General features: G+C 43.3%; 1 protein-coding gene across 3 annotated transcripts in view; it reads right to left on the bottom strand.

The window, feature by feature from the left end:
- Positions 1-27,344, bottom strand: part of TTC28 (tetratricopeptide repeat domain 28) — a 511,132-nt gene that overhangs the window by 454,148 nt on the left and 29,640 nt on the right. For all 3 annotated transcript variants that reach the window (XM_069961294.1, XM_069961296.1, XM_069961295.1), the window contains exon 2: positions 21,233-21,511. In XM_069961294.1, coding sequence (XP_069817395.1) covers positions 21,233-21,511 — 279 coding nt within the window. The remainder of the gene's footprint in view (positions 1-21,232; positions 21,512-27,344) is intronic.

The following is a 27,344-nucleotide window of genomic DNA, read 5'->3' as shown; positions in this document are numbered from 1 at the left end:
ATTTCAACGATTGTGTAAGTAAAGAGACCTGCTGTTCCCGGTCTTTTTTAAGGCGGGAAGACAGGGATATACAGTTTCCCCTAAAAACAGCCTTGTGGGCCTCCCATAATATGGACGGGTCGGATACACTACCTTCATTAAGTTGGAAATAATCTCGCAGCCCTGTCCCCAAGGACTCTCTATGCGGAGGGTGTTTCAATAACGCCTCATTGAGCCGCCAATGACAAACCCTACGAGGGCGTGATGATAGTTCAACATCCAAGGAGACAGGGGCGTGATCTGACCATGTGATGGGGTGTATATCTGCTTGTACCATGGATCTAAGCCCCAGTATATTTCCTAAGAAAAGGTCAATTCTGGAGTGGGTGTGGTGAGGATGTGAATAAAAGGTGTATGCTTTAGCTGTGGGCTGTCCAACCCTCCACAGGTCATAGAGAAAGTGCCTTCTAAGCGTTTTGCGGAAGGCCGCTGAGAGCTGCTTCACGTGTTTAGAGGGGGAAATCGATGCGACCGATTGCCTATCCCAGACCTCCGAGGGCGGTATATTAAAGTCGCCGCCAACCAACAACAGGGCAGGCGGGAGGCAAGCCACCCTGGTCAGGACGCTCTCCACAAACCCGACTTGACCCGAATTAGGAGCATAGAGGTTACATAATGTGACTGGGGTCCCATATAGGGAGCCCTGGAGGAGAATATAGCGACCCTGAGAGTCAATGATCGAAGTATCTACCTGCAGCGGGCAGTGCCTGCCAATCAGGATGGCCACACCCGCTCTCTTTTTATCTTTGGGAGCAGAGTATACCCGGGGAAATTTATGAAGGGCGAATTTAAAGGAACAGGTCTCATCATGGTGGGTCTCCTGAACAAACGCAATGTCCGCTCCAAGATGAGTCAGTTCTCGCAGCAATAATCGCCGTTTCAGGTCAGAATTAAGGCCCTTCACATTAATAGTCACTAGACGCACCATGATGAGAACAACATAAAAGTGATCCAGTCATGTACCTGCGCCCTATGCATCAGGGCCTGTGAAAGAATCCCTCCAGGTCCCAGCGAGCCCTTCGGGAAGAGAGGAGATCTCATGGTGACACCATGCCAGCCGACATCACAAAGAAAATTATGGAACAGAGGAACCTGAAACAAAAGGGAGGGTACACAACATATAGACTCGGGGGACTGACAAGACAAAACATGGACTGACAAACACCAAGTAACAAAAGAAAAACAACAAGACAGCATTATGCACCAGAGGAGCAATCCAGGCTCCCCAGGTGACCGCCAGGCGTAGAGGAAGGCGTAAACCACACATTCCCTACGGCTGCCCCACCCATAACCCAGGGGAGAGGGCACCAATCCCAGCAGGTAAGAGGGGAGTCGAGTCAGGAAGAGGAGAAGGTGAGTAAGAAAGGAAAGAGCAAGGCCAATGCCCTGCATGGTCATTTGAACAGTAAAGGGAGGAAAAAAAAAAAGAAAAACACAGAGACCCTTCCACTGCAAGTGAAGGACAAAACAGTAGAATGGATAGCGGTATGACTAAGTAGGGACCAACAATCAGTAACCAAAATAGAGAAATCAGGGCCTTAGCGGCCTGTCAAAAAAGATAAAAGGGGGTCAGGAGCCTCCCAGCTCCAACGGGAGGGCAGTTCACGGGGGATGAGGCAGTCCACTTGCGTTCATGCGTCGGGGCTGGGTGCCAGGAGAGGGACGCTTCTTCCGTGATCGCACCGGAGTCCAGACCGGTGGTGGTGGGGGAGGTGGGGGTAAAAGTTCCCAGTTTTGAAGGCGGGGAGGTACAATATCAAGTGCCTCGCAGAAACTTTCCAAGTCTTCCGCCGCTCTCAGTGTGGCCGAGCGGCCATTCTTCCGGGCTGTCAGGCTAAATGGGAACCCCCAGCGGTATAAAATATGGGCATCTCGGAGCACTTGGAGCAATGGGCGTAGCCGCCGCCTCTTCTGAAGGGTGATCCAAGAGAGATCAGGTAACAATTGTAGAGGGGCTCCATCATATTCAATGTCCTGTACATCACGGACTTTAGCCATAATAGCATCCTTTGTCAGGTAGTCCGTAACACAGCAAATCACATCTCTAGGCAAGGGGGAGGCATCTTTGGATCTCAGGGCCCTATGCGCCCTATCCAACTGTATCTGGTGATCTGGTGGAGCTCCAAGGATCTTGTTAAATATCATTACCAGTGTGCGTCTAAGGTCAGTATCACGAACCGTTTCAGGGAGGCCTCTCACTCTGATATTATGTCTGCGGCCCCTGTTGTCTAGGTCCTCCAAATGGCGTTGGTAGTCACATAGAGCCCCATGGTGGGAAGCAACCGTAGCCTGCAAGTCAACAATGTAAGAACGTGTATTATCATGGTCATCCTCCAGGGATTCAATTCTCTGGGTCATAGCTTGCAGGTCCTGTCTCACTGTGGCTATTTCTGCTTTGCAGGTCTCCCTCACTTCAGTGATCAGAGAACGAAAGTCCTCCTTAGTAGGCATATTTTGCAGAAAACGTGACCAGTTGCTATCTGCCAGAGTGGGGAACTCGTCCCGGTCAGAGGTGGTAGATTGGGAGGACCACCATTCGTTTCTGGCTGTGGCTATATGGCTAGGGTCCCGTATCCCCTCCCCCTGTTCCATATGGCTCACCATCTCTCCGGTAACGGCCGAAGTATGTGGCTGTGGCGGGAGGCGCTGAGGTTTAGGGGGCAGTTCTCCACCCGGTCCGGAGGGTTGTGAGGGTCCCGGCCGGGGAGAAGCAACCCGTTCTGCGGCGTGGGGGGAGGAGGGACTCACGTGTTGCCGTAATGGCGGCCAGGCCTGGTCGTCTCGGTCTACTTCCGGTTGCGGTCCCGGCGGGTTTTCCGACCGTTCAGGGGACCGGACAAGCTGGCCTGCGGTATTCACCGCTGTGGGGATCCCCACCGGGAGATTCAGCGAGGCGTTCAGGAGCGGGGTGCCTGGATCTGAGGCGCGCCGCGCGCCACTGGTAGGTGCCGGCGCCATCTTGGGATCTGTAGCTGGTCCGGACGGATTCAGGTAAGCGTCCAGGGTGCCGGATTTGGAGCTCAGCTTCAGGGTGGCACGGGTGACAGGCTTCTGGGAGGTCTTTTTCCCCTTCATGGGTCACTTTGGTCCAGGTGGGCAGTAGATATACCGCTTTACAGGCAGTGTGGAGCGGGAGCTCTGGCTTAAGCGTCCTCACCCATCAGCTTCCGGGCACGCCCCCCCACACAGTGTTAACTTTAACCAGGCAGTCCGAGGATGCCCCAGATTTGTAACAGTGGCTCAGGCTGTTCAGGTGCATCTTTAGGCTATAATTCCACTACAAGGTCGTATGGGACAAAGGTGACCATCTTGTAATATTGACAGCTGCAAATAATGATCATGGTCAAGATTATGAAAACGGCCGCCTTTCCCCACTATGTTCCTGAAGTGGGAACATAGCCTTAAAGTGTCTAGTGTCAGTTTGCACTCTCTCTCTCTTAGCTGATTTAATTTGACATCGAACCTGTGTGACCAAAAGTGGTGTATTTTTTTCATGTTAGGCCCATCCCTTTTATAGAAGCCACACCCACTTTTTTTTTTTTAAATAAGCCATGTCTAAGTTGAGTGAGGTGTAAAAGTATCTAAAACACACTGCATATGTGCAAGTCATGTAAGCCAATTTTAATTGAGCACAAACTGCAATTTCAAATTTTTTTGGGTTTTACCAATTTCTTTCATGGTATTTTTGCAAATCAGATCTATGTTTGCAATTTGCAAGTGTGTCGAAGAGCTTACACACACAGGGGAAAAAAGGCTCAAAAACATGCGAGAAACAGACCAGAAAAAGTAGTATACAGTTGTTTTTGATGGCCAGTATCATTACAGCTGTAAGATACATTTGGAATGTCAGTCGCTTTCCTATTCAATTCAATATAATTCAGATGTAAATGTATTGCAACCAAAACCAGGAGTGGATTAAAAACACAGAAAGGATCTGTTCACACAATGGTGAAATTGAGTGGATGGCCGCCATATAACAGTAAATAACTTCCATTATTTCAATATAACAGCCGTTGTTTTAAAATAACAGCAAATATTTGCCATTAAATGGCGGCCATCCACTCAATTTCAACATTGTGTGAACAGAGCCTTTCTGTGTTTTTAATCCACTCCTGGTTTTGGTTGCAATATGAGGACCACAATACTGACTGAAATATACGTAGTGTGAACGCAGCCTAAAACAGACTCCAAATACTGTGTGTGTGTGTGTGTGTGTGTGTGTGTGCATAGCTGATGAAGTCTATGAACTTTTTATAGCATTGATGTTAGTACAGTACAGTACTACAGTTGTACAGTTGAGAAAATGATAAGTGTAAACCTCCATCTAAACACTAGAGGGCGATAAAGTAAGCAAGATGCAAAAGAACAGATTACCATAACAAATCATGCACCAAAACAAGATAGCACAATGCTTTAAAAAAAAATAAATAAATAAAAAAAAAAACTATTTTGCTTCTACTGATCAAATGGTTGAAAATAGTCACTTAACTGCTCCATCAAACTGAATGACAGCATTCAATGTAAAAAAAAAAAAAAAAAAAGGAAAATCTTGATGCTGCAAACAGCCGGTTATCACTGTTAATTACTTGGGAATTTATTTGCACATCGTCTAACACGTTCTGTCTACAAAGTGTATAAAAAAGGAAACTATTCCATCTCTAAAAGGGAAGATGGATGGTGCAGCATGCAGACAAGCACGTGGACACCGCTGGCAGCTTTTATTGACAAACTGTCTTTGTTTAGTCCTTTAAAACCTAAAATTTTCACCCGCAATTTCTACTGAAGCTTAAAATAACAGGTTTCGCGTCCAAGCTCCGCAAACGGTCCAGCTCCGCTGTAGAGCAGTCAGACGGCTTCTTGTCAGCAGCAAACCAATAAAAGAGAATTGAAAGATGCAAATAATTACGACTAAAATGTTGGCTCGGATAATATCTGAGGTTAGGCTCCCACTGCTATAACCTGTTAGTAAGGGGGGGGGGGGGCTAAATTGTGCGGTACATGTGCCATGTGGTAGTGATGGCTGCAGTATTTCTGCTTATTTTACATATCTAGGCCATTCACTGCTTACAGCTGGGCAAAGGGAGATTTGTGCTGTCTGGACCTAGGGAAGCATCCAATCCCGTCAGGCTCCCTGATCACTGACAGGTGGTCTCCCTGGCTTCCCCCGCACCTCTGGGACACCTCTCTGGTGCCATGGCATTTCAGAATGAAGCTTAGTCATCAGTGATATGAAAGCTTGTCAAGGTTTGATGTACCCATGGTTCGGGCAGCATAAACCTCCAGACAGATTCTCTTTAAAAGGGAAACTCTAGCAATTCCATAAAAAAAATAATAGGCACAAAAAGATGCACAATAGGTGCAATCACTGATCCCCGACCAATTGTTTGACACCTTTCCCACTTGTCTACGCTGCTCCTAGCCCCAGATTCAAATTTTTATCAATGATACCAGTTTTACATCCTGGCATCTGGCCAGGAAACTACATCTCTCAGCATTCGTTGCACATCAGAGCCAACTGCTGTCTCATAGTATCTTTCCAGCACTGGCTCAATCTGCTTCTGCTTTGCACAGTAACCACAGAATCTTTTTATCTATTCATGTTCATTGAGATATGAAACAACCGTGTCTCCTTTTCCCTATACTACTCAGGAGAGGCTTTTGTTTCCCTGCCTTGGCCAGGTGATCACTGTGTGATGTCAGTGTTGGGCGGGGTTACAGATAAGGTGTTACAGCTTGCCTGGCAACAGATGAGAAAGAGATCATGTGACCTTTGTCGCAGAAGGAAGGGGGAGGACAGAGGAGTGGAGACAGAGTGGACCAGGAAGTGAGGATTTGCAGCAGCTTCAGGGTGTAAGTCAGGATGTGCTGCAGACAAACAGACCAATTCATGTAACAGGAACCTATTATAAATAAGCTTAGGTCATGGGTGAGGATTGAACCAGTTTAAATCTTTCTTATCTGGAGCTCCCCTTTAATGCTGCAGGCACATCAGTGTTGCATGCAGCACTATTCTTCCTGGTCAGAATGATTGACACCGTACATTCCATTATAACTCACTGCCATACATCACAGGTTCTGACGCAGACCCTTAAATCTTCAGCAATGACAGTGGGATTCACCTCCCCCACCGAGTAAACCGATACAATGTATTTAATGAAAATAACGTAATAAGAAAGAATGTCAAACTAAAGGGTGATCTAATATAAAGCAATTTCCAGGGGAAGGGGAAATAAATCTTCTATGCAGGTGTTCTAGATCCCTGAATCAATAGTACACCAGTCAATTAAACACCCAGGTTATATAGCCCTGAAGACACAGTAAAAAATGGTGTGCCGTAAACTAGAGCATTGACTCCAGCAGTATACAGCTGTTCCTTCCTCATTAGATTCCATTAGCATGAAATATGGAGGCCGACTGTCCTAGGGTAAACACTGGACCGGAATAGATTACTTTAATAGATAGATAGATAGATAGATAGATAGGAGATAAATAGATAGATAGATAGATAGATAGATAGATAAAAAGGATCGCCCACAGCACTCCAGATAAGTTGAAAATTCACAAATATTTTATTCCATGATGGTGCAGCACAGCATACAAGTCAAAAAGTGCGACGTTTCGACGACCTACCGTCGAAACGTCGCACTTTTTGACTTGTATGCTGTGCTGCACCATCATGGAATAAAATATTTGTGAATTTTCAACTTATCTGGAGTGCTGTGGGCGATCCTTTTTATATATTGTGGAAGTCTTGGTCAAGACCACCTGCGGGCACCCTCCTACAACAAGTTGTGCTGCTCTAGCTAAATTTATACTAGATAGATAGATAGATAGATAGATAGATAGATAGATAGATAGAGAGATAGATAGATAGATAGAGAGATAGGAGATAGATAGATAGATAGATAGATAGATAGGAGATAGATAGATAGATAATAGATAGATAGATAGATAGATAGATAGATAGATAGATAGATAGATAGATATCTTGAAGTATAATCAGCAGCACAGTCTTAGATAGTGGGTGCCAGTGCACACGTCCTCCAACCACAGGTTTCACACTAATATGTAAAGTAGTCGTCACTTGATTTTTTGCTGTGCTGACTTCTATGGAATAAACACATTTTTTTGCTACACTACATTGGGAGTGCCGTGACGACTACTTTACATAGATAGATAGATAGATAGATAGATAGGAGATAGATGGATAGATAGATAGATAGATAGATAGATAGATAGGAGATAGATAGATAGATAGATAGATAGATAGATAGATAGATAGATAGATAGGAGATAGATAGGAGATAGATAGATGGATAGAAGATAGATAGGAGATAGATGGATAGATAGATAGATAGATAGATAGGAGATAGATAGATAGATAATAGATAGATAGATGGATAGAAGATAGATAGGAGATAGATAGATAGATAGATAGATAGATAGATAGATAGATAGATAGGAGATAGATAGATAGATAGATAGATAGATAGAAGATAGGATAGATAGATAGATAGATAGATAGATAGATAGATAGGAGATAGATAGATAGATAGAAGATGGATAGATAGATAGATAGATAGATAGATAGATAGATAGATAGGAGATAGATAGATAGATAGATAGATAGATAGATAGATAGATAGATGGATGGATAGATAGATAGATAGATAGATAGATAGATAGGAGATAGATAGAAGACAGACAGATAGATAGATAGAAGACAGACAGACAGACAGACAGATAGAAGACAGACAGACAGACAGACAGACAGATAGATAGATAGATAGAAGACAGACAGACAGACAGACAGACAGATAGATAGATAGATAGATACATAGATAGATAGAAGACAGACAGACAGATAGATAGATAGATAGATAGAAGACAGACAGACAGACAGATAGATAGATAGAAGACAGACAGACAGACAGACAGACAGATAGATAGATAGATAGATAGATAGAAGACAGACAGACAGACAGACAGACAGACAGATAGATAGATAGATAGATAGATAGATAGGAGATAGATAAAAGAAAATCACGTAGCACTCTTGAAATTCGGCCAGGTGCCTACTGTAAAACCGGGGATCAACCGATGTACGTAGATAACCAAAGCAAAGTACTGCAGCACTCTGATTATACAGTATAAAGTCACACAATATCCCTAGACATAGAAGGGACCTCAGATCATATAAGAGAGCAGCTGCAAATGTTACACTTGGAGCCATCTCATCCTAGTAATGTATACTCAGAAGTGTTCCTAGATTGCATATAGCATACTATTATACCATGGAGCAGCATGGTGGCTAAGTGGTTCACAGCTCTGCATGGAGTCTGTATGTTTTTACTCCGGGTAATCTGCTTTTCTCTCACACTCCAAAGCCATCCAGACAGCTTATATTCTGACACTTAGATTGTCCCATTGGACACAGAGAATGAATATTTGTAGCCACTATAAATGAATATACAGTGAAACCTTGGATTACAAGTAACTTAGTCTGAGAGAGTTTTGCAAGACAAGAAAATAACTTGACGAGAAAGATTTGGTCATCCAAGCCCCCCCCCCCCCCCCCCCCCCCCTACTGTATGTCCCATCCTGATACTATACTGGGTAGAAAGCCCTCAAATTTAATCCACTGCTACCTGATCAACGCTATCAGTGATTGGACACCTTCTGGCTCTACTACAGTGCCTGTCTGCGTCAGGAGATCCTCCTGTGGAAGCGAGCAACTCGGCCTTATCTACTCTCTCTGCTGCCGGAGGACTGACTGTGAGAGAGGCTGTGATGCCCTCCTACTCCAGTGTTCAGATAGCCTTGTCCAGACATATCCTACCCCTGCCGCACACATGTTACAACCATCTTGCCTACACGTGACACTGAATGATGTATGACCTGATGCTTCCCTATGACCCCTAATTTACCCCTTTACCAATATCTGCTCCAGGTAGCCGGCACCAATACCAGTAGGTACCAGCACCAGCAGGTTTGTAACCACCTGGGAGCTGTGTGTGGTGGGAGAGTTAACCCATTAACCCCTTCCTTACTGATAGTGTTCTTTATTGATACAGAACACCCCACCTACCTTATTTTTGGGCTGTATTGTCTGTATTGCAAATATTTTTTATGGCAAAAATTGCTTTGACATACAAGTGATTTAGTGATTTGGATTACAAGCACATTCCCAGAACAAATTACATTCGTCATCCAAGGTTTCACTGTAAGGCTGGGTTCACACTATGGGGGACATTTACGAAGCGTCCACCCGAGGCGTACGCCAGGGAGAAGGAGCAGATTTGTCCCTTCTCCATGGCGTACGCCTCGATGGGCAGGCTGGGGGAGCTTGGTGGGTGTGACAAGGCGGGGACGAGGTGTGGCCTCCTCCCGCACCTCATTTATCATGATTTACGCCTGCTCGCAGGAGTAAATCATGATCCAAGTACATCAGGCCAAGATTTGGGCGCCCAGCCGGCCGGATTTCACTAAGAGGCGTGTGCCTCTTAATGAATCCTGCCGGGGAAAAGGGGGCAGGGCCTAATATAAGACTGGTCTTCATAAATCCCCCCCTATGTTTTTGCGGTCCGTGAAAAAACGAATGCAATTGTGTGCATCCGTTTTGATCCGTTTTTCCATTGACTTCCATTATATAAAAAAAAAACAGATCAAAAGGGATCCGTTTTTTTTTTGTTTTTTTTTTTACAAACACAAAAATGAGGCTGAGCACGTTTTTGTGTACAGTAAAAAAACATATCCGTTTTGATCTTTTTTTTTTTTTCATAATGAAAGTCAATGGAAAAATGGATCAAAACAGATGCACCCTATTGAATCAGTTTTCTTCATCAGTTTACAAAAAAAAAAAAAAAACACGGATGAAAAAAACAGATTGCAAAATCGTAGTGTGAACCTAGCCTAAGAATAAAAATCATGTTAGGTGGTTAGCTCATATTCTGTACAGCATTTTCCACAGCTACTAATAACCAACTTCAGTGCACTTCAAATATTCTGTCCCTTGCAAACCCCGACTACTGTAACAGCATCAGACTTTCCGTGTATCTGGACCAATATTTCATCAGCTTTCAATGACAATAAAATCAGAATATAACATATGAACGGCAAGGTATAACTCCACCCTGGTGCTCCGCTGTTCAATGTTCAGAGCTGTATATTAACCCTCTACTGATCATAGAGATTACATGCAAATGTGGACATCTCTAACCAAATATGATGTTCTGAGGCAGGATATTAAAATGAGGTCGAGGAGATGGGGAATTCACGTGAGATGATCCATCGATGATTTGGACCTATGACAAAGCAGTCACATATCTACTCTCATTTCTCTATATACAGTAACTGATGCATTCATATCGCACTTGGAGCTTACTATCTAATTTTTCCAGCCTTAGATAAACATAAAGTGCATTTCCCTAGAGGCAAAATATTATTCCTTTCATAAAGGGGTAGTTCACAAAAAAAAATCTTTCAAATCAATTTTTGCCAAAGAGATTTGTAATTTACTTCTATTAAAAAAAAATCTCAAGTCTTCCCATACTTACCAGCTGCTGTAGGTCCTGCAGGAAGTGGTGTATTCTTTCCAGTCTGACACAGTGCTCTCTGCTGCCACCTCTGTCCATCTCAGGAACTGTCCATTGCTGTAGCAAATCCCCATAGGAAACCTTTCCTGCTCTGGACAGTTCCTTAGATGGACAGAGGTGGCAGCAGAGAGCACTGTGTCAGACTGGTAAGAATACACCACTTCTTGCAGGACATGCAGCAGCTGATTAGTATTGGATGACTGAAGATTTTTTAATAGAAGTAAATTACAAATCTCTGTCACTTTCTGGCACTAGTTGATTTAAAGGAAAAAAAATGGTGAACTACCCCTTTAAGAATTGGATGTTTATCTCATTTGCAGCAGTGCTAGCTATTTCGCCATGATAGCTACAAAGCACACTCGATAAAGGACATACATTTAGCTCAAACAGACATAGTAAAGTGAAAAAAGGAAAACTATAAAGAGACTATGTCAAATAATTTGAATAGCTGACTTGTATGAGACAATTGGCCACTCATTATACGTCCATTGTACAGATGATTGGAACCCATTACACTCCAGCTATGCTAAGATAAAATTGGCTCAGCCTCTTCAAGTCATATTGATCCGGACAAAAGCTAAAGAAAGAAAAATGATGCGTAAAACATTTGTCAATTACAGCTAATAATGTGCAACAGCTCCTTTACTGCCTGTGTAACGGCCATCAGACATCAATGCATATCACCTGCCGGCATCTTACAATTTGCAAATAGGCTAACCAAGCAGGGATGTCAGCAGGAAAGTGATCAGGGCAAGGTTTCCTATCTATTCTTGTCTTGTTCACCAATTTTTTTTCTTTCAAATCAACTGGTACCAGAAAGTGCCAGAGATTTGTAATTTACTTCCATCGAAAAATCCCAAGTCTTCCAGTACTTATCATCTGCTGTATGTCTGGAAGTGGTGTATTTTCTCTAGTCTGACACAGTGCTCTCTGCTGCCACCTCTGTCCGTGTCAGGAACTGTCCAGAGCAGTAGCAAATCCCCATAGAAAACCTCTCCTGCTCTCCAGACTGGAATTAATACCACTTCCTGCAGGACATACAGCAGCTGATAAGTACTGGGCACAGACTTCTACGTCTATGTCTTCTGGCCACATATTATTAATACTCTACATGTAAACTGCTGTTCATTGTATCTGTTTATGTCTATATTATTTCTGATCATAATTTAAAGCATAGCTGTCATTTGAGGGTCATTTTTCAGAAAACAATAAATATCTATAGTTCAAGCGGTTTTAAGAAACTCTGTAATAGGTTTTATTAAGCAAAAGTTTTCTTCTGTACTCAAAAAGCAGTTTCCTACCTCTCCCCCCCCACTTCAGATGAAGCAGGAGTTCTCTGTCCATTCTATCCTATGGAGAGCGGAGGGATCAAGAGGAGGGAGTTGCTCACGGAGGACTGAAACACAGTTTACACACTTTCTGCTTATCCCCCAAGCTGCTAGATAATAACTGACCTTTCTGACCTGTGAAGCCAGTGTTTTATATGCCCAGACAGTGAGAAAACAGCTGCTATGTGTGTCTCCTCTTCCTGCTCACTCCTCTGCCTCGACCCCTCCCCCCTCCATAGGTTATAATGGACATAGCAGAACCTGTCTTCACTCTAAAGTCGGATTTGCCTGATAATGCACAGATAATAAGTGGGGGTTTTGAGCACAGAAAGAGGCTTTTTTGCCTAATAAAACCTATTACAAAGTTTCTTAAAATCGCTTGTAATAATGATTTCTGCGATAAAAAAAACAATACAGTTACACTTTAAGTTTCTACTTTCTGTTTTTAACAGCTTATAATGACATGCTTTACAGCAAAGTGCATGGATAGTGTGTTGCATGAGCATGCTTGGATGCTGCTCAATAAATGACGGCCGAAAGATCGTTTGATTGTCAGTTATAAATCCCAACTAGAGATTAGCAAATTTACAGTATTAACTTAGCAAAGCGCTTTGCTATACTTGGCCATCAGCTTGTCAGACTGCTGTTCTTGAACTCAGCTTCTCTTTAGGTGCCTGGAAAAGCTGGATCCAGTTCTGGGAAACTTCTCCAAGACTGCATTCAGCTTTTCCAAGCACCCGGAACGGAGTTCAAGAGCAGCTGCCTGACAAGCCAACGGCCGAGAATAACAAAGCGATTTGCTTCCTCAAGGCCGGGTTCACACTTAATAAGGCAGCGATGTTCGGTGACACAGCCGTGTCAGAAAATGGCTGCTGTCAGTTAAATTTACACCGGAAGGTATGGCAGTACCGGCCGGATAAACTTCACTTCTTTTGATTTGGAATGCGGGCGCATTCGGGTGTGCCCGCATTCCAAATCACCATAGCTGACAATGTAAAGTGCGGCCGCAGCTTCACTTTACATTGTCTGCACTGTCAATTTTGTGTGTCCGCTATTCAATGAACAGCAGCCGCACAAAACTGACATGTGAGTTTTCTATGCTGCTGCATGGAATCCTGGCCGGAGTGTATACAGAGTGTATACACTTCAGCTGGGATTCCATAGGACACAATGTTATTTTAATCTTCAATAAATAGTGTTCGGTGTTGCAACGGCCGTTATTTATTGATAGTTTACATTGTGTGAACTTAGCCTAATACTCTAAATTTGCTTGTCCATCAAAACAATTTCATTTTTTTCTACTGCTACTGATTTTTGTATATTTTCTTCCTTCAGGGGATGTTTAAATAAAATATACAGAATAAGCAATTGCCATAATTCATTTGTTTTTTTTGTTTTTTTTTATTCCAACTGTAGGAACGCCACTATGAGCATCCTTGAACCCTTCTGTACCACCCTATGTGTCATAATTATATCACGCAACTACTACCGCAGGCCCTGGCCGTCCCACCTGACCTCAGATCTGGCCTCACTCTCAGATCCATTACCAGATCAGCCCTACTCATAGCTCTAAGATGGTCTCTCATACCCGACCTTGATGGGACTTTCAGAGCTAATACAGCCCTTCTCAAGGCTGCTTTATTTGCATCAATGAAACCTTTGATTCTCCATCACTCTAAAGACCATATTACACCAAGCCAATATCGTCCGTACTTGGCTGATTATCGTCCGTTACAGCCGATAATCGCTTGGTGAAATAGCATCTATTAAAGGGCAACGATCAGCCGACATGCACAATGTCAGCTTATCCTTGTCTTTCAACAAGTTGAAAAATGTTAGAACAATAGACTGTTGCTATCTCCTATGGGCTCCCTGGACGATCTTTAGATCCCGCAGCTCCCAGTGCCCCTTCCCACTCTGACCCGCGGGGAACGAGCAGCAAGCGAGGTCGGCGCTCGTTTGCTCCTCACCATCGGCCGTGTAATAGGGCCTTTGGCCTGATATCCATCACCATTCGACCCTGATGGACGACACCCCAGGACTCCTCATTTATTGGTAATTTGTTTTGCATAAAGCTATAGATTTTTTTCATTCTAAGTTTTGATTATTTTGTTTAAACATCCGCTGCAGGAACGGGCACCTGGTAAGATGCTGGAGTCTCCCATTGGGGCATGTATGCTACCCCTCCATTTACTCAGTGGACAAGGAACCTCTGTACTTGTAATTGGCGGAGGGTTCCAGGAATCAGACCCCCCTCTTTTCAGATATTTGCAACCAAGATATTTGGGATAACCCCTTTAAGACAGGCTCTGAAACAGAATATAAACCTTTTTTCTACAAAATGCTGTATGACAAACTAAGGCTATGTTCACACTTGGTAAGAGGCCAGCCGTTCCATGACCCGGTCGGGTCATGGAACGGCCGGCCTCAGAAAGGATCATCCCGATCCTTAGCGCCGCTGAGTTTTGATGTGGCCGCATCAGAACTCCCCACTTCACACAATAGAGCAGGCGGCCGGAGCCGCACACTCCAATGTGTGAACTAACAGGGTTTTGACATGTCAGTTTCTCGCTGTGTGGCTAGGGATACCGGCCGGAGTGTATACTATGTGTATACACTCCGTCCCAGATTCCTCAGAAGGCAGCACTACGTAAGTGCTGTAGAAATCACAGCCGTTGTTACAATGGCCGTCATTACTACGGATCTTACGTAGTGTGATCATATACAACGTATATTTTCATAAAAGTACGGCCGCCATTGCCGATTGCAACAACGGCTGTGATTAATGCAAAAATATACGTTATGGAATCCCAGCTACTATGTTACTATGTAACTATGTAACCTGTCAGTGCACACAATGGAGCGTGCGGCTACGGCTGCACACTCAATTGTGTGCAGTGGGAAGTTCTGATTCCGGCACACACTGATATGCCCACAACAGAACTCAGCGGCACTAAAGATCATCCGTCCGGTACTGCAGTACCGGCCGGGATGATCTTATCTGACAATGTGTGAACATAGCCTAATAGTGTAAGTGTCACACATGTAAAAAGTGTGAGCATGTTCTCTGCTATAGAAACCTGTAGGTCAAGGGTGTCATATATTGCAAAGTATCTAAAGGAAAGGCAAATGCTTCTTGCAAATTTACAAAGGTCTATGCAAAGTCTTCAATCTGCTGCAGAACAATCAGGCAAAGCAACAAAAGTGTTAGTATAACAGTACCAGAAGATACATCTAAAAAGTCTTTAGAAATAAATAAAAGGAAAGACAATAGAGTTATAAAAGCGCTTCATTATGCTGCAGTAACAGTATGGCTATAACTGGTACAGTATATGTTATGTTCTGTGCCACAGTACTGTATACCAACACGTCAGCTACAGTCACCTTTATATGAACTTATCATCTGTGCAACAGCAGACCACAAAAGTGCCATAGAGTATACTATACCTCTCCAGGCGAGGATATGTCAAATTCCCCGCTTCCTTTTCCCTAAGAAGCCTAGTTTAACTGGATTCAGATTCCATGCGGCTTTCCGTTGCTTTGCTCTTATGTGAACAGAAAGGGGTGCAGGACTATCGATATCAGATTGCTGGGGGTCCAACTACTCTGCCTATCTGACTGATTCAGCGAGTGCTGGTGTTTTTTCATTGTTTATTGTATAGTGGTTGTGCCTGGTACTGCAGCTCAGTTTCACTTAAAGGGGTTATCCAGCATTTAAAAAACATGGCCACTTTCTTCCAGAGACTGCACCACTCTTGTCTCCAGTTTGGGTGGGGTTGAAGTGAATGGATGTACCATCAGTACATTGCACATGAATAGAACAGCACCTGTGCGGGGAAGCCGCTGCCGCCATCCTTTACTTGAACCATGGTACAATTCCCGCGTATGGCACCGGTCTATTACTGAGCACCGGCCAGGGAAGCACTAAAGGCGGCCCAGCCCACCCCCAGTGGAAGGAGACACAGCTCCATTGATGTGGCCCTGTTCTATTCATGTGCAAAACTGATGCTACATTTGCTTTAAAGGGAATCGGTCACTATGTTTATTCTGCCTTAAATGAGGGCCACAAAAACTAGTGACAGAAATGTTGAACAGATCGGTGGTTTACTTACATCATTCTGTTCAGCCGTTCTCCTAATATGCAGTAGAATAGGATTCTTGCCACACCACTCCCCAGCCTTCCAGCTGCTGATTGACAGTTGATTGTCTATACACAGCATGGATAAATAACTGCCAATAAGCAGCTGGTGGGCGGAGTTTTCTGCTTCTCATGAATATCCAGGACTACTGAGCTCATGCACATAATGGAGAGGACTACTTATTATCCATCTTATTCAGGAGGAGATCTCTGAATCAGCTGCACAGAACAATGTAAGTGATACATCACTCTGTACAGCTTCTCTGTCACTAGTTTATGCTACTCCACCATAAACCTATTGACAACAATAGCAAACCACACTTGAACGCGAGACCAAAGTGAAGTTATCTCTGGAGGAAAGTGGCCATGTTTTCCTATGTTGGATAACCCCTTTAAATGGGACTGGGCTGCAGAGAGTTGCACTAACAGGCATGGCCACTAAAAATGTACAGAGCTGCTGTGCCTGGGGGTTGTGGCACACGCTGTATAGCGCACCAGCCGCTTCAATTAGATTTGGCCCACCACCTATTTGAAATTCAAGGCCTACTGTATTCCACAAACATTAGAGTCCCAGAAACCCCCTTTAGGCTATGTTCACATACAGTAAAATAACAGGTAAAATAGAGGTATAATAAAAGGAAAAATACAACAGTAAAAAAAAAAAAAAAAGTATAAACTGTGTTTAGCTAGAAAAGTCTGCATAACTTGATTTACTTCCCTGTTCACTTTATGCATACGTGACTGGAGGGAGATCTCTGAGTTACTGACAGCTCTCCCTACTGACAGCTCTCCCGCCATTTAAGCACATAAACAGATGGCTGTAAGCAGAACAATGAGGTCCAAAATTGAAAGAGAAAGCTTCAAATAGCAACCAGGTATAGACAATATCATATGTGGTTTCCAACCAGCAGAGGCCATTATGTAGTGGTGCACTTAATAGAGGAATAGAGGGTCTTGCTGCGACTTAAAGGGTAAAACATATGTCCTGCTATGATTACTGAGGAAAATGAGAAAGATCCTGCTGTGACCAATGGGGAGGGGGAAAGCACAGCTGTGTAGGTTAGGGGAGGAGAGGGAATCACTCCTGTGATGACGGGGACACTACTGTGAATATGCAGGCATACTGCTGAGATTATTGTGAGGAAAAGAGGACATAGGCCTCCATTCACCAAGTAGAGGTCAATACAGTATCCCTGTGCCCTCAGTTCAGTGGTATATGTTGATGTTGACAAGTTATTACTGTACAGAACGGTGCAGCAGGGAGAAATAATTCATAGAGGCATCAAGTATGGAAAAAAACATATTCTGCCTGGTATACATTTATCTAACATGACAGCCTATGCATGATGGACGCCACTCAGAAGCATCCATCACATGTGTAACCAGTGGACGTATACGGCAGGGAATCCTCTGACATTTACCTCAGAGACACTGGGAGATGCAGTGAAAACAAGTCAGCACTGTTCATTGCATATGGCAGAATGAAAACCCTAAAACGCCATATTTTACCACATCATATATATGTTATTATTTGTGCTACTACATGTATAAGACTTAGGGCTCTAATACAGTAAAAAAAGTATAATACTGCATGAAGAGTAGAAGATTGTCGGCAGAGAGAGACCACTGGGTCCATCTAGTCTGCCTTTTTAGTATTTCCCTCCTTATTATATTAGGGTAGACATAGGTTTATCCTAGGCAGGTTTATATTCTGTTATTGTAGATTTACCAACCACATCTGCTGGAAGTTTGTTCCAAATATCTACTACTCTTTCAGTAAAGTAATATTTTCTCACATTGCTTCTGATCTTTATCCCAACTAACCTCTCACTGTGTCCTCTTGTTCTTGAGTTCAGTTTTTTACTAAAAACACTTCCCTCCTGAACCTTATTTAGTCCTCTAACATACTTAAAGGTTTCAATCATGTTCCCCCTTTCCCTTCTTTCCTACAGACTATACAGATTCAAATCCTTAAAGGGGTTCTCCAGCGCTACAAAAACATGGCCACTTTTCCCCCTACTGTTGTCTCCAGTTCAGGTGCAGTTTGAAATTAAGCTCCATTTACTTCAATGGAACGGAGTTTCAAAACCCCACCAAAACTGGAGACAACAGTAGGGGGAAAGTGGCCATGTTTTTGTAGCGCTGGATAACCCCTTTAAGTCTTTCCTGATATGGTTTATGCCTGACACCCTCTGCATGAAGAACCAACATTGAAGACTCGTGATGCAGTTATTGTCATAATAAACAACTTTTAAACTTGCAGCCCCGTGCCCTACGGGAGTGGCCTAGATTGTGTATGCATTAGGCTGGCACAACGTCTCTGTCCCTCCTCCCCGCCCTCCTCATCATTAGGAATGCTCCAGGCAGATTGCCTACTATTCGTCAGCTGTGTTAGCCCAGCACATGGGCTGGATCGTTAAGACACCTGTGCAATGTTCAAACAGAAGAAAATGTTCCAGTGGCATTCCTAATGATGAAGAGGGTGGGGAGGAGGGACAGAGGGGTGGTGCAAAGTTAGGGCACAGATACGGCCATAGGGCACGGGGCTGCACGTTTAAAAGTTGTTTTTTAGGCCAATAACTGCATCACCTGCCAAACGGACCGCAGGACAGATCTTGTATTAAAAGCAGCTATCCGAAGGTACAAGTGGTTTGGGGGGTCAGATTGTGGGTACAGAGTCACTTTAAAGTTAACATACACTGAGCTTCCTCAGTGCACTGGGGGTGGTCCCAGCACTCCCAGTGCACCTCTTTACCTGCCCGCTGATTATGCTGCCCAATAAATATTCTCGATGATTAAGCTGTGACATCTCACCCAGTATTGATGAAGCAGCATCATTGGCGGGTAAGGAAAGAGGTGTACTGGAGCGGTGGGACCACCTCCAGTGCACCAAACTCATTCACATATAATGGTTTAGGGCAATATCTCAGGAACCAAACCACCAGTTTACAAATACTGCATAGCATTTATCTCAACGCCATAATCCCAATCTGCCCAAACTAATAGGTTAGTACAGAAGAGGTTTCACCTAGATTTCCTTTAACCCTTTGAGGACCAGGCCCAAAATGACCCAGTGGACCGCGCAAATTTTGATCTTAGTGCTTTCGTTTTTCCCTCCTCCCCTTCTAAGAGCTCTAGCACTCTCAGTTTTCTATCTAAAAGCCATGTAAGTGCTTGTTTTTTACAGGAATAGTTGTACTGTGTAATGGCGTCATTCATTTTACCATAACATGTATGATGGAATTCCAAATATATTATTTATGAAGATATAAATAGGTGAAATCGTAAGAAAGAATGCAATATGGTAAGGTTTGGGGGGTTCCTGTGTCTACGTAATGCACTATATGGTAACAGCGACATGATACCATTATTCTATAGGTCAGTCTGAACACAACCATATGCAGGTTACACAGATTCTCTAATGTTATATATATATTTTTTTATGAAATCCTTTTTTTTGGCAATTAAATATTAATAAAATGGGCCTATTGTGACGCTTATAACGGTTTTATTTTTTCACCTATGGGGCTGTATGGGTTGTCATTTTTTCCGCCATGATCTCTAGTTTTTATTAATACCATATTTGTGAAGATCGGACGTTTTGATCACTTTTTATTGATTTTTTTTAATATATAATGTAACATAAAATCGGTAATCTGCGCACTTTTTCCCCTCTTTTCGTGTACGCCGTTTACCGGTCGCAATGACGCTTGTTATATTTTAATAGATCGGACAATTACGCACGCTACGGTATATTATATGTTTATCTATTTATTCATTTTTATATGTTTTATTTATATAATGGGAAAGGGGGGTGATTTAGACTTTTATTGGGGGAGGGGCTTTGGGGTAGTGTAATAGTGTTTTGAACTTTTTTTTTTTTACACTTTTGAAGTCCCTTTGGGGGACTTCTACATACAGTACTTTGATTTATACACTGATGAATGCTATGCCATAGGCATAGCATTGATCAGTGTTATCGGCGCTCTGCTCATTGAGCCTGCCTGTGCAGGCTCAGTGTAGCAGAGCGCCGATCGGACCGCATGGAGGCAGGTAAGAGACCTCCAGCAGTCCGTTTCAACGATCGGGACCCCCGCAGTCACACTGCGGGGGTCCCGATCGGTAAGTGACAGGGGACTCCCCCTGTCACTTACACTTAAACGCTGCGGTCGCGCCGCGATCGCGGCGTTTAAGGGGTTAATGACACGCGGCAGCGCGATCGCTGCAGCGTGTCATTACCGGTGAGGTCCCGGCTGCTGATTGCAGCCGGCCCCCACCTGCTATGAAGCGCGCTCCGCTCCGGAGCGCGCTTCATAGCGGGAATAACACCCATGACGTAAGGTTACGTCATGGGTCGTCTGGGGACAGACTTCCATGACGTAACCCTACGTCCAGGGTCGTCTAGGGGTTAAAAATAGACTAAATAATTATCAAGATTTCAGTAAATTATTATGTTACTGGAAGAGTAGTAGACGTTTAGAACAAACTCTCAGCAGATGTGGTGGCTAAATCCATAGTAAGTGCATGTAAGCACACCTAGGATAAACACATAGCTATCGTAAGATAAAAAGGAAATCACAAAGACTTCAGAAGAGAAGGATTTAGGGGCAGTGATTTCTGACAACCTTAAAATAAGTCACCAGTGCAACCAGGCGGTAGAGAAAGCAAATCATATGCTGGGCTGTATAGCTAGAGGTATAACCAGTGGGAAGATGGAGATTGTGATCCCACTGTATAGAGCTCTAGTGACACCATCTCTGGAATACTGTGTTCGGTTCTGGAGACCTCACCTACAAAAAGATATTGATAAATTAGAGTGGATTCAAAGACGTGCTACAAAAATGGTGGAGGGTGTCAGGCATAAACCATATCAGGAGAGACTTGTATAGTGAAAAAACATGAGAAAATATTACTTTACTGAAAGAGTAGTAGACGCTTGGAACAAACTTCCAGCAGAGGTGGTAGGTAAATCTACAAAACCCAAATTTAAACCTGCCTGAGATAAACATATATCTATTCTACGATAACAAGAAAGAAAATAGTAATATGGCAGACTAGATGGACCAGGTGGACTTTTTCTGCTGACAATATTCTCTGTTTCGTAGCATTTACAATTGAAGCATGCAAAATACCTTTGGCCATTTCGGATTTAGCAGTCGCGCTTTAATGGCGTCATCCAAGGCTTTTTCATACTGTGTAGTTTTAAGGTAGGCGGCTGATCTGTTGCTATACAGTATACAGTTCTGTGGATCGACCTGCAGAGTCTCACTGTACAGCTCGATGGCCAGCTCAAAGTCTCCATTTTTACAAGCGTCATTGCTCTGACGAACTTTGTCTATAAATTCTTCCTTGCTGAGAATAGAGTTTTCAACCACTTTTCCGCCAAATGCTTTCGCAGCAATGGCTGACGACTGCAAAATAAGATGAAAGGGAAAGCATTAAAAACAGCTAAAATCAAACATCTATATAAAGAGGATAGTAAAGACAATGCTGTAATTTATCACATAGGACAAACAAGAAGAGAAGGTGCAAAAAGCAATAAGGGGGAGATTTATCAAACATGGTGTGAAGTAAAACTGGCTCAGTTGCCCCTAGCAACCAATCAGATTCCACCTTTCATTTTCCAAAGAGTCTGTGAGGAATGAAAGGTGGAATCTGATTGGTTTCTAGGGACAACTGAGCCAGTTTCACTTCACACCATGTTCAATAAATCTCCCCCTAATGGTCCGTTTACACAAAGCGATAATTCGCCCAGTCGATCCTTTAAAGGTTTTGAAGCAACGATTTGGTTTTTATAACGATCAGCGTTTAGACGAAGAGATAAATCGTTAGAAAAATCACTATTAGCGAACGACCAACGACAATTTGAGAACATGTTGAAAGATCACAATGAACGATTTCTCGCTCGTCGCTTGATCGTTCGCTGTGCTTACACGAGCCGATAATCGCTCAAATGCGATCGTTATTCTAACGATAATCGTTCCGTGTAAACGCACCATAAGAGTCCAGCTCCTGTTCCTAGTTGGGTAGAAAATAGTTATTTGATTGGCCACAATTGGCAACATCTGTTCTCTACTCTTCTAGTCTTCTTAAATGAGGCTCCATATTACTTCTGAAATGCCTCAGATGACAGAGAGATTTAAAGCCAAGCACTTATACGCACCCGCTTAAGGGTGAATTCACATGCAGTAAATTTGTTGGACCCATACGCATCAGTGAAAAGTGGACATGTCTAATATCTGTGGCCGATCATCCAATATGTATGGAGAACCATCGACTATGACAGATGATATCAGGAGAGAAGAGGGAGACATACAGTATTAGATTTGCACCTTCACATCTGTTATATGGCTATATATGTTGCAATTGCCAATGCCCTGTAGGAATGTATATATAGGCTCCTGATGTGGAGGGGTTTTAATGTGTGACGGGCTGCTTCAGTGTGATCAGCCCAGCACGCTGCCAGCAATTAAACTTTTAAAGGGGTTGTTCAGCGAAAATCTTTTTCTTTCAAATCAACTGGAGCCATAAAATTATATAGATTTGCAATTTACTTCTATTAAAAAATCTCAAGTCTTCCCATACTTATTAGCTGCTGTATGTCATGTAGGAAATGTTTTATTTCCGGTCTGATACAGTGCTCTCTGCTGACATCTCTGGCCGAGACAGGAACTCCGTCTCGCTTTTCTGTGAATCTCCATAGAAAACCTCTCCTGCTTTGGACAGTTCCTGTCTCAGTCACAGATGTCAGCAGAGAGCGCTGTGTCAGACTGAAAATAAAACATTTCCTGCATGACATATAGTAGCTGATAAGTATGGGAAGACTTGAGATTTTTTAATAGAAGTAAATTACAAATTTATATAACTTTTGTATCAGTGGTGAGCGGCGGGACCAGCCTCAGGATCTCAGGCGCTGACATGTCATGACCCGGCTGATGGACTGGCCGCTGGGCCAGTCAGTGACTGGGGCAGGACCCCGCTCCAGTCACTGAATGGTTGAGCAGCCAGTCCATCAGCCAGGACAGGCATTCTCCCCAAGTGAAGACATCATCACAACTGCCCCCATTGCCCGAGTCGGCCCGCTCCTTATAAAGATAATCAATGGAGCGGGAGGACAGGATAGGCACGATGGGAGCGGGGCAGTGCTCCTAAGGGATTCAACTACTAACTGCATTGGAACGACGCCAGGGAGGAAGGTAAGACACACACCTTCCTCCTTGGCACTCCGTGCGCATTAGGGGGCTATCAGCAGGTTAGATGCATTTAACCTGCTGATAGTTTCCCTTTAAGACTTCAAAAGTGGAAAGCAGATCTAATCCAAACTGTTCATTAAGCCTTATATCATAAGTGCAGAAAGACTAGGACTGCAACCTTTGTTTTTGCTATGGTCACTAATGGTGTGTTTACACAGAGAGATTTATCTGACAGCTTTTGAAGCCAAAGCCAGGACCAGATTATAAACAGGGAACAGGTCATAAAGGAAAGACTGAGATTTCTCCTCTTTTCAAATGCATTCCTGGCTTTGGCTTCCAAAATCTGTCAGATAAATCTGTCTATGTAAATGCACCACTAGGGTCCATTTACACAGAAAGATTGTCTGACAGATTATCTGCCAAAGATTTGGAGCCAAAGCCAGGAATAGATTTGAAAAAAAAGGAGAAATATCAGACTTTCCTTTATGACCCGATCTCGGTTTATGGTCTGTTCCTGGCTTTGGCTTCAAATCTTTGGCAGATAATCTGTCAGATAATCTTTCTGTGTGAATGGACCCTTATTCCTATCTATCATTGGTAACATCATTTATGCTGCCAGTCCCCCGGAGGGCAAATAACACAGTGGTTCAGCCACTATGACCATTCTTTATAGAGTTCTGTCTTATAACCTATGTTGTTTTTTTTTACCTAACTAATATAAAAGCAAATGAAAGTCTGACAGAGGTTAAAAAAATATATGAATTTTATTAGTTTATATTACTTGCCTGTTCTGGTGAGAATAACAATAGAGTAATTTTTATAGGCAGAAATTAAAAAAAAAAATAGTGCCCGGCTCCTATCACCATGAAATGTACGGCTGGCAGAAGAGCAATGGTTACAGTTAATAGCTTACAGTTAGCTTTTCTAAAGTAGGACACTAAATGAAAACCAGCGCTTTCATTAGGAAACAGGCAGAATACCAAAGGTGTATGTCATCACTGGATAGACAAAACTACTACTTAACTTTAAATATAACCCCAAAATAGTAGGCTTTTAGTAACGGCAAGAAAAACAAGACGTTTAGGCATGGCAAATTCTCACTGCAATGTACAAATACTAAGTTTTATCTAGAAATGTATTCTTACACTATGTATGCATATAGTGGTCCTGGGCTATATATGAAAAAGGCAAAAATTCTGTCTAATAAGAAATTAAACACTTTAGTTATATGTAAGTATATCCATGAAATACACATGTATTTGCAATAAAGAAAGTGTGGGGAAAAAAAATCTAATTAAAGGGGTATTCCCACATCAAATATTTATGGAAAATCTAAAAGTTGGGTCTCACCTCAGGGACCAACACCTATCTGTAGAACAAGGGCCCCTTCTAGCCCATCTAGTCTAGCTGCAGCACCCTGAGGTGTCGGAGAGTCTAAAAAACGGCTGGGGGAGTCACCCCACAGTGATGCCTCTATCTGTCCTGCACATAAAGTTATGTCTGCATTAAAGCGAATGTACCACTAGATACATCGCTTTGTGTTTTTTACATGAACATACCGGTGCTGGCGTGGGGATGCCAGTGCCCCTTTTTTATGGACCGCCGCCCGATTCCCGCGCACTGCACCGGTCTATTACCGAGTACTGGCCCGACATGAAGTACAGGGGGCGGGCCCACTGATGCCTGGTGTGACGAAACCCCCTTCATTGATTCGTCACAGAGGTGAGGGGAGATTGTCACACTGGGGGCCGGCATGCCCACCCACAGTTCTTCATGCCGGGCTGGTGCTCGGGAATAAACTGGTGCCATGAGTGAGAACCGGTCAGTGGTTCACAAAAGGGACTGCTGCACCAGCATCCCTGCGCTAGCGCTGGTCTGTTCATGTAAAGAACACAAAGCGATGTACCTAGTGGTGTTGTACATATGAAGTTTTTTCCCTATGGGTGATGCACCATAACAGAAAAGTGTAAACAAAGATGCTGCACATGAGGTATGGTGAAACATTGGCTACGGCTACACCCTGTCTTTTTTTGGCTGTTTGACAGACGTTTTTTTGTGACAGCTGTCATTTTGAGCCCAAAGAACGTCCGTTATTTTAAATAATGGCTGTTAGTTTGAAATAATGGACGTTATTTGGGTTCAAAATGACGACCTCCCAGAAAAAAAACAACCGTCAAACAGCCAAAAAAAGGTAAAAATAATCCGCATTTGATCCATGTTTTATGCAGACATCACAGATGTTACATCCGTGACGTCCGTAAAAAATACGGATGCCATAGACTTCTATTGGTAATCCGTACCGCAATCACAATCTGCACTGGGACATGTCCTATTTTTTTACGGAACGGATTACGGATCAAAATTAACACAGACCCAATATAAATCAATATGTTCTAAGTTTAACCATGATTACGGATCTGAAATTACAAATAACTTCACAGGAAGTAGGAATAAGGCCTTAGGATAGATATATGTTTATCTCGGGCAGGTTTACATTCAGTTATTGAAAATTTACCAACCACATCATCAGCTGGAAGTTTGTTCCAAGCATCTACTACTCTTTCAGTAAAGTAATATTTTCTCACATTGCTTCTGACCATTCCCTCAACTAACTGTTCACAATGGATGCAAAACCTGGTGCACAATTGCATCAGTTATCCTTTTTTTGTTGTTTTTATCTTACTATTTGTTACTAAAAAAAAAGTTTTAGAACCAGATACAAAAGCGCTGCAGTTGACTAATGCCTATCTGGCATCTAGACCTGCCCAATGTCCCCTTGCTGGATTTTTTGAAAAATCCCTTTGAGAGCAATAGAATTAGTTCCACCATCAGTTTCCCTCTAGCACTTTACTACCATATTGGAAGGAAGCTGAATGGGATGACCAGACCAGTGGTTTGGTGTACATCCCAGATTAATGGGATATTTGTACCATTTAATGTCTGTTTACAGGAATTTTACTGTATTTTCTCAGCTGTAAAATAACCTGCATGTGTCTGACTCTGCGTTATTTTGTCAGGCTGCAATGTAACAGTTGTCAGCCTACACAATGGAAAAATTTGGAATAGTCACAGGTGCAGCATCATTGAAGAGACTATGTAAGGCTATGTTCACACCTAGTATTTTGATCAGTATTTGTAGCCAAAACCAGGAGTGTTAACGAAAGAGCAAAATTATAATGGAAAGGTTGGAAGTTCCTGCTTTTGAACCCACTCCTGGTTTTGGTAGGAAAAATACTGACCAAAATACTGTGGGGGAGATTTATCAAACATGGTGTAAAGTGAAACTGGCTCAGTTGCCCCTAGCAACCAATCAGATTCCACTTTTCATTTCTCACAGATTCTTTGGAAAATGAAAGGTGGAATCTGATTGGTTGCTAGGGGCAACTGAGCCAGTTTCACTTTACACCATGTTTGATAAATTTTACCCTATGTGTATTTTTTTTTAGACTGCTGTCCTTTAAAGGAGACCTATCACCCCCTGTGCCGGGGTGACAGGCTCCCGACATCGTTACAGCCCCCTATACTCACCTGATCCCGCCGGGTCCCGCTTCCTGATCCGATCGGGTCACGGAGATATAAGCTCCCGAAGCCCGGCGCGCGCACACAGGAGAGTCCGATGCCCATAGAGAATGATGGAGCAACGGACTCCCCATTCATTCTCTATGAGCGTCGGACTCTCCTGTCAGCGCGCGCGCCGGGCTTTGGGAGCTTATATTTCCGTGACCCGACCGGATCTAAAAGCGGGACCCGGCGGGATCAGGTGAGTATAGGGGGCTGTAACGGGGGGTCGGGAGCCTGTCACCCCGGCATGGGGGGGTGACAGGTCCTCTTTAAGCGGCGTCATTTGCATAAACTGGACACAGTTTGGCACCAAAGTGATGGCTGTCCACAAAAAAGGTAGCAAAAAAAGACGTGTGAACATAGACGTATTGGGGGAGATTTATTAAACTGGTGTAAAGTGAAACTGGCTCAGTTGCCCCTAGCAACCAATCAGATTCCACCTTTCATTCCTCACAGACTCTTTGGAAAATGAAAGGTGGAATCTGATTGG

Source organism: Dendropsophus ebraccatus, chromosome 3 (genome assembly GCF_027789765.1).
Source record: "Dendropsophus ebraccatus isolate aDenEbr1 chromosome 3, aDenEbr1.pat, whole genome shotgun sequence".
NCBI classification, from domain to species: Eukaryota; Metazoa; Chordata; class Amphibia; order Anura; family Hylidae; genus Dendropsophus; species Dendropsophus ebraccatus.
Note: the sequence above shows the minus strand (reverse complement) of the source record. Positions and strands in the feature narration are given on the sequence as shown.